The sequence below is a fragment of the Trachymyrmex cornetzi genome, unplaced genomic scaffold (assembly GCF_001594075.2).
Source record: "Trachymyrmex cornetzi isolate Tcor2-1 unplaced genomic scaffold, Tcor1.1 scaffold15, whole genome shotgun sequence".
Lineage (NCBI taxonomy): Eukaryota > Metazoa > Arthropoda > Insecta > Hymenoptera > Formicidae > Trachymyrmex > Trachymyrmex cornetzi.
Genome location: NW_017296091.1, coordinates 1,403,446 through 1,412,299, shown reverse-complemented (window position 1 = coordinate 1,412,299; position 8,854 = coordinate 1,403,446). Strand labels below are relative to the sequence as shown.

The 8,854-nt window shown below is 36.7% G+C and overlaps 1 protein-coding gene across 5 annotated transcripts; it reads left to right on the top strand.

The window, feature by feature from the left end:
• Positions 1 to 233: 233 nt before the first annotated feature.
• On the top strand, positions 234 to 7,854 carry LOC108758053 (adenosylhomocysteinase 2). 5 transcript variants are annotated; one of them, XM_018502814.1, is made up of 11 exons: positions 234 to 469; positions 2,292 to 2,339; positions 2,817 to 2,901; positions 3,232 to 3,425; positions 3,580 to 3,904; positions 4,106 to 4,256; positions 4,352 to 4,504; positions 4,597 to 4,762; positions 4,910 to 5,156; positions 5,453 to 5,573; positions 6,824 to 7,854. In XM_018502814.1, exons 1-11 carry the CDS (start codon positions 368 to 370, stop codon positions 6,960 to 6,962), a joined length of 1,731 nt encoding a protein of 576 aa, XP_018358316.1. In that variant the 5' UTR covers positions 234 to 367; the 3' UTR covers positions 6,963 to 7,854. The 5 variants fall into 5 exon arrangements, with proteins under 5 accessions (XP_018358316.1, XP_018358313.1, XP_018358312.1 ...); XM_018502810.1 differs by having other exon boundaries at positions 368 to 469; positions 3,244 to 3,425; XM_018502813.1 differs by lacking the exon at positions 6,824 to 7,854 and adding an exon at positions 5,669 to 6,472 and having other exon boundaries at positions 368 to 469.
• The last annotated feature ends 1,000 nt before the right edge of the window (positions 7,855 to 8,854 follow it).

Sequence of the window (8,854 nt, the reverse complement as noted above, 5' to 3'; positions counted from 1 at the left end):
TATATATATATATATATATATACTAAGTTAATAAATTTCTTTATTAAAGTCAATATTTAATATTAAAAGTCAATGTTTATATATTTAACAATTTTACAGTTTAAGTAACACTTTTCTAATTATTTTTCAATGTAGAAAAATCTATCGTCTTTACATAATTTTTTCGTTAAAAAGATGAATGTAATACATTCTTAATCGTAAAACCGAATTTAGTCGAAGTAGCCTAAAATATTGACCGCAGCGACGCACAGGTTGAGACGCGGGGGCACCGTGAACGTAGCTACGAGTCTGAACCGCGCGCGGCTTCACGGAGTGCCGCCTGGCGGCCGATTCGGGTGATGTCGCGCGTGTGCCTTGCATTCGAAAAATGGCCGACAGCGGGGATGGTATGAACAGCACGTCGTCCGGGAAAGAAGCAAGAGGCACGCTTTCCGATGGCCCGGTCACCGATCCAGCGTCCAGTATGAAGGTAAATCTAGCCAGGCTTCAATCTAACTTAAAATCTTCTACCGTCCCGCACGCTCCGAGCGACGTTCGCGTCAATTTGACAGCTGTAGGCCACAACTGTCGTATTTGCCGCCGTTCTTATGACAGAGTCGATCGGTGAACGAGGCCAGAACGCGCTTTTAACATCGTCGTCGACAATTACTTTCTGCATTGAGTATCGCCTGCCTTGCAGAAATGAAAAGTTTCGACGTTCGTCTCTTTTTCTCTGTCTTATTTACGTTGGTTTTTTCGTATTTTTCTTTAATTCTGTCTCTCTCTTTCTTTCTCTTTCTCTCTCTCTCTCTCCCTGCGTGTCTCTCCCCTTTTTCTTCTACCCTTGTCCGTCTCTGTCATTCTCATTACCAGCTCCTCACCTGTATTTCTTTCGTCTCGCCCAACCCTTTGAAGTCTTGTGACCACATGTGGCTCTTACGTAATTGGACACATGGCATTAATTGTCATCTCGTTCATTAATGAATGGGCGTTGGTTAAGAGCTGTCTATATTTGCCTATCCGGGACACTTGGCAGCTGTGATTGAAAGAAGTTTCCTCTTGTTCCTTTTCACATTTTTTTAATTTTTATTTATTTAATAAATTATTGGGTTGAGTAACTTAAGATTTATTTATTTTACCTAGGACAAAAATAAACAATGATCTAACAGAAGCTTGCTTAATCTACAAGAACATGATCGAACCTGTTTAGCGTTACTCAATCTTAATGCACCATAATAACACTCTATGTTCTCTTTCTCTAGGCAAAATATCTTTAACAGTTGTTCCAGGCACATGTAACAGATCGTTATTACCTTTTCCACTAATCGAAGAAATATATAGAGAGAAAGAGCAACTCTTGAGAAGTGAATGCATGCGGTTACGGATAGTGCCCATGACTTGGCATTTACAGTGCTTATATTATTTTACACATATAGAGCATTATTCACACAGTAGTCCGTAGGTTCGGTACCAATCACTCATGCATCGCTCGTAAGCCTAGATACACCATTTAGGCGTGGCACTATTAGCACCACGTGAATTGTATCGAGTGCAAACAAAATAATCCATGGATAATTAATGGTGATAGCATACGTAATTCATGAAACGACTTCTAATTGTTCAAATTGTCTGAGTATGTTCCAGCTGATCCGATGTACAAAATTGTAAATGGAAAGAATTTAGAAACAAATGTTTTACCTAATCCTCTATAAGAATGATTCAAAAGTTTATTGTCAAAATTAAGGAGCGTACAGAGAGATCGAAATAGAACAATGTTCCAACGATTATTTCATTGATGCGTTATCAGAGTCTTCTACGTTCAAAGACTATATTAGATGAGAGATAAGTTGAACTTCTTGCTCAGTTCATCTTTCCTGTTTTTTTTTCGTAGAAAGAAAAGAAAGAAATATGAACTGTGCAAGAAGTTCAGTTTAAAAGAACAGGTTTATAGACTCAAGATTATTTTAGATAACATGGGTTTGTATGTGAAAGTTGTTTTATTTCAACTCTTCTATATGTTTCTTAACTTTGATAGTAATCTTTTAAATCACTCTGTACATTCATAGAGTACTTTATAATTTCTATCTCATAATGATTAATCATTATGCTGATTTGTGATTTGAAATCGTTTTACTCGATATAAAAGAATTGTGCAAGATACGGAAATAAAGTGCGAAGAATTGAGTGCTGTCGTAAAAATATCTATTACGCACAAGTATGAAAACCTTTGGGAGCTTTGTACCAAACTACGGACTGTATTGCGGACACTTTGATGCATTTGAATGATGAAATGGTGGTTGTTGTGATTTCAGAGCCTAGAGGCATCAAATAATGCCTTTCACGGCGCGAGAACAAAATTAGTAAGTAAGAATATATATGTGTATAAAAAACACAGTAAATCTGTACTCCCAATGCCATAGAATGATCCTTGCTATTTCCTTGCAGGGCTGCCTTAACTTTTCCGCCATATAAATGTGTGTGCTGATCAGATTTGCCGTTCTCGCTTATCGATTAGATAACACAGACTAATGGGACGATTAGCAAATGTAATTAGAGATTCTCACATCTTGTCTTATCGTTATTTTTCACTCCAAGAGAGCAAATAGTCCTACTTGAGACATTGTTGAAATTTTATCATGCATAATGACGTGAAGAGATAAAGTAATATTTGTTTAACAGATTAATCGTCCGTATTGATCTGTGTACATTCAGCACAACAAACTAGCTTCATGCGCACTCTTTCAGTTTGTAATTTCTCTCAATGCATTTCGCAGCCCCTTAGAAAAGAGAAACTCGTTCGTGACCTATTGAACCTGACTGTACTTTTCAATTTCTAGGACTCCAAGTCTGGAGCATTGAAGAAGTCCAGTCGCTACCGGAGCCGCTCCTTGTCAGCTAGCAGCACCGACAGTTACAGTTCTGGTACGAATGATCTAGACATGTAGCAAAATATTATAATTGTAGAATTCTGTGTTTTGCTTGTCAAAGGAAGAAACATTTTGTAGCTTACTTCTGTATTAATATCATACTATCCTCTTCTAACATCAGTTTGTACTTTAATCACAAGCACTAACGTTTAAAGTGTTACATATGTATCGCTCATGGATTTTATCATTATAATTGTTTAGAATTAGCAATCGTCCTAATAACACGGATTTAGCAATTGCATTAGTCGCTCCGTAGGATAATCTGCATCTGCACCTCAATGTGGTACTAATAATCGACGTTTTTCGGCACCTGGCGCTATCTTAGCCTCTTATACAGGAAGCTCATCCGACGAGGATGACGTCTCACCGCGCGAGAAGATCCAGAAGACAGAGAAGGGCTTCACGGATTTTTGCGTGCGTAACATCAATCAGCAAGCCTTCGGCCGCAGAGAGATCGAGATCGCCGAGCAGGAGATGCCGGGAATCATGGCATTGCGGAAACGCGCGGGGGACGACAAGGTATACCTCTCAAAGCATCGCTTTCTCTTTGATAACAACAAAGATCGTTAACGCTCGGATACTTTTTAAGGAAAATAAAAATTCAGTTTTTAGATAAATTCTCGTTCGATTGCGAGAGAAAGAGAAAAAAAATCTGACTAATATCTTTACATAGCCGTTAAAAAACGCCAAGATTGTGGGATGCACTCATATCAACGCGCAGACCGCCGTTCTGATTGAAACACTGGTGGAACTCGGCGCGCAAGTGCGATGGGCTGCATGCAACATTTATTCCACACAGAACGAGGTAGCCGCGGCGTTAGCGTACGCCGGATACCCGGTGTTTGCGTGGCGTGGCGAAACTGAGGAGGATTTCTGGTGGTGCATCGATAAATGCGTGGCTGCTGAAAATTGGCAGCCTAATATGATATTGGACGACGGCGGTGATGCTACTCACTTGATGCTCAAGAAATACAACGCCATGTTCAAAATGATCCAAGGTTTATCCTGTTCCATGTTGCCTAGTGTTAACATTACAATTTATTGTAGCTTGTGAAGACGTTAGAGAAGATTCTTGACATCAGAAAGTCATAATTTAATAGCAGTAATGATTAGCAAAAATTAATATTCTCTCGACCATAAATAATTTTCTTGATGTCTAATTTATGGATGAGTAAAATATTAGAAATATGTTCTTTTAGGAATTGTCGAGGAGAGCGTCACAGGTGTACATAGATTATATCAGTTGTCAAAAGCAGGAAAATTGTCTGTTCCCGCGATGAATGTGAATGATAGTGTGACTAAAACGAAATTCGATAATCTCTATAGTTGCCGCGAGAGCATCATTGATAGGTGAGTTTACATATATCGCCTTATTAAGGAGATCTCGAATGGGCTTAATCTGATGCTTGTTAGTTTTCAGCACTTATCGAATTTATTGCTTATAGTTTGAAAAGATCCACTGACATCATGTTTGGAGGGAAGCAAGTAGTAATATGCGGTTATGGAGAAGTCGGGAAGGGATGCTGTCAAGCTCTCAAAGGCTTAGGCTGCATCGTGTATATCACCGAGATTGATCCCATATGCGCTTTGCAAGCCAGGTAAGGCGCGCTTGCCGAGCGATTAATTTCCACAACCAGATCGTCCGCTGAATCGGATAGAAATCCTATACATATGTGTTGTCGCATTACAGCATGGACGGCTTCAGAGTGATGAAGCTCAATGAAGTCATTCGAAATGTAGACATTGTTATTACAGCGACGGGCAATAAAAATGTGGTCACGCGCGAGCACATGGACAAGATGAAGAACGGATGCGTCGTGTGCAACATGGGCCATAGCAACACGGAGATAGACGTCGTATGTCCCAATTTATCTTCTTTACCCGCGCGGCGTGCGATTACGCGACGGACAATTATAGCAATCCAATTCGCGAGCGATTGATTTGATATGATTTGCGCGAAGGAAGACTGAGGATTAAATCTCCTTAAATATTATTTTTAATAGAACAGTTTACGCACGCCCGATTTGACTTGGGAGAAAGTCAGATCGCAAGTGGACCATGTTATTTGGCCGGACGGTAAGCGCATCGTTCTGCTGGCAGAAGGTCGTTTAGTGAATCTGTCATGCTCGAGTATTCCATCCTTTGTGGTGTCGATTACTGCCGCTACACAAGCGTTAGCCCTCATCGAACTATTTAACGCGCCACCAGGACGATACAAGAGCGACGTTTATTTGCTGCCGAAGAAAATGGGTAAGTATACCTATAGATGCTAAAATGCAACAGTTTTTTTACGTCGTATACGTTAAGCGAAAAATGAAGATTCATTGTCTCAAAGCAATTTTTATTCATTAAAATAATTAATTAATTTGAAATAATTAAAATAATTATGACTTTGATTTTATATTATTCTTTTCCTTATTTAGAACTTTTTAAGATATTTAATTTTTTTATTAAGAATTTTTTAAGATATTTAATTTTTTACTTAATTTTTTTGTCAAGTATATCGTAAGACAATAAAAGTATGACATCGTAATGTTGATTTGTAGATGAATATGTAGCGTCATTACATTTACCCACTTTCGACGCACATCTGACGGAATTGACGGATGAACAAGCAAAATACATGGGTCTTAATAAAGCGGGTCCATTCAAGCCTAATTACTATCGGTTAGTATCAAGCTTCGGATTCTGGCACGAGTGTGACTGAGCAATCGTGTGTGTTTGTTTACCTGTGTTACCCACCTACTGTGGATCTGTTTCAGCTACTAAAAAACCATTGGACGAGTAATGTGGCATTGACTAGCACGTGCGACACTCACTCAGCATTACACACTTCCACAAGTATTAAAAAAAAAAAGAAAAAACGAGCCACCCTTCCTTGACTTTGTGCCGAAGCTGGCTTTCTTTTTTCCACTGACATCTCTTTCGTAAAATCAATAAGAGACTTTTATTTATGGTTCAACCTTCGTAGAGAGATCCGCGCGACGTGATTCCGCTATGTTATCGCTAATCATCCGCAAGGAATGCGTTAATAATGTTATACTGAACACACTGATCCAACAAGTTACCCAATAATCGATATTAGAAACCACTACCAGGACTGGACAAAATGCATTTGAGAAAACAGAAGTTCATTGTTTTTTGAACAACATATCAAAGACGTTTTTCTTTTCTCTAACACGTGTACCTCTTGTCTAGTCCTGGAATTTACATAACTGAATTTATATCCGACTAACTCTTGTAACAGTTTTCTTCTTAAAAATGCGCGAGTGTAGAACCTGCATTTGTCAAGCTAAACAAAGAGAGAAAGAGGAAAAAGAGAAGCTTTCTCTGAAAAGTTGCCAGATTGTACACGCCAGTAAACCCACACATGAAAAACCGTTGGTTGAATACTGTTGTAGATATAAATGCGAGTCATGTATAGTTTGGAAACCGAAGAGGTAATTGCAATTGTATCTGTCCATTAGTTACTACCTGCAGTAAGTTATAGCATTATAGTTTGTAAATGATGCAAACAATTTAATATAGTAACGCGAGACTTGTATACGTATGATATCTGTATAATGGATTTGTTTACTACCTGCAGTAAGTTATAGCATTATAGTTTGTAAATGATGCAAACAATTTAATATAGTAATGCGAGACTTGTATACGTATGATATCTGTATAATGGATTTGCACTGGGTTTAAAAGAAAGACCGAGAGCATTAAAAGTTAAACAAGAATATATTGTTTGGCCAGTTCAATGCTTTCTTTCGATCGAAAATTTTTCCACAGTTATAATATTGCGCCTTTCAATTTTTCTTTTAATCTCCTGCGCGAACGTTACACAAATTCATACACGTATACAAGTTTGACGATTTCTTAGCGCGTGCAGATGATGCATGTTAGTCAATGATATTGTTGTGTCCTTATAGTAACGAAAATTGTATGCGCGACGTGTTGCCCGCCATGAACGATGCATCATCCGCGACTATTTATACATCAGCCGTTTTCCGCAAAATGCGGAAATCAGCCGCGTTTCGCAGGCGACTAATGCAAAACTCGTGTACATAATTATTTAAGGAGGGAGGACCGACACACGAATTAAGGCGATAAGCTCTATCGTGGATTACAGCCTGTTAATCTCTGGTTATCATTGTTACTCCCTCGTGCACGGCACGAGGAATGATTTACGTATCCATACGTTTAGGAACAAAATAAACGCCTATCATTTAGAGAATTGATCTTTCAGATTGTTCTTTCTTGGAACCACCCTCATCCTCTTGATTGCGAGTTGAAACCGCTTCGTGTCGGTCCGCATTACGAGTTAAAACCGCTTCGCGTCGGTCCGTATTATCAACAATAATTAACCGAAAGCACAAGACGCACATTGAATTTCATATTGCGTAAGAATTTATCTCGATTCGTTGCAGTCCGTTCCAATAAAAATTCTCGGAACGAATCAGGGCATGACTCGATCTCACATCAGGATGGATCAGCATCACCAGAAAAGCAATCGAAATAGATTTGTTACGGAAATATTCGTGAACTAATGTTTAGTTTGGAGATGATACGTGATCTGTGAACGGATAAGTGCATTCCAGGTCTCCGTTATGAGGCGAGGAATAAATTGAGAAACGAAGTCGCGTGGCACAAGCGTAGGCGAGAATAAGTTTAGGACAGGGAAAATCAATAATGACAATGTTCCTACTCGAGGCCAGAGTTTTCGTTAAATAAATATGTAGCATTATACATAGCTAGAATTTGTGAACCGTTTGAATGGTAATCCAACGATGCGTCCTCTGATCTGACGTTCTCCGTTTTGAACATGATGGGAAACCTATATGAAACGGGAAGCATTATTTTGTCTCCATTGATTCGAAGATTCTTGTTAGCGTACAACCCGTACAACACAAACAGCTTATATCGATGACTCGTGAAAACCGCTGCCATTCATTCCAACAAGGAAAGAGTATGTTGCATATGCATTATACGCATACATATATACGTATATAAAGTTATATGTATAAAATACATATTAATATATATTATGTAATGTTATATAATTACAAATATATTAACACGTTACTGTAATTTTTATATCTACCTTTATATATTATGATCAAATTTCGTTTTTCGTAAGTGTAATGATAAAATAATATATATGATTATGTAATATAATTAAATAAAATTTTATATCTAATATTATTTATTTTTACGTTGTTAATTTAGCTAGCTGTTATTTAAAATTTTACATTAAATGATATTTATTTTCTGTAAGCATTTAAAAAAATTAAAAAAAAACACTGATCATAAATAACCAATATTGCAGTCAACGTGTTAATTATGTATAAATATATACTGTTATTTATAATCATTTGAACGACATATTTTACATTTCAGTCCAATTTTAAAAGCTAAACAAGTACCTCATACTGTTGTTGACACAGATAATTAGAGTTACACTCGTAACTTAATATTCCATACTTAGTAATTGACGCTGTTTTTGTTGTATGTACATATATTATCTGTAATTAGGTATTTCTCAACATTTTTTTCTAATAATGAATCACTTTTATTTTAGAAAATATACTGTATCGAATTAAGGATAGTTGGAGATAATTCAGTGAACATTGTCAATAATTTAAATTTACAATATGTACAATATTACAACCAATATACAGTAAAAATAATATCAATTATTCTAATAAAGTATTTTCTATATTAACAACGGTGTATGTATAATGTATAGAATACTTAGTTTTTAAAATCGGAATAAAATATAAAATATCTGTTTAAATAATTATGATTAGTAGTGTATACTCGCATTAAATAATTATATATAATTTTATCAAAAATATTTATATTTATATAATTATATATGTATATATATACTAGAAATTTAAATGCCTATTAGTATATATTTTAGTAATTCAAGATTGAATTATTTAAAGCAACGAAGATCC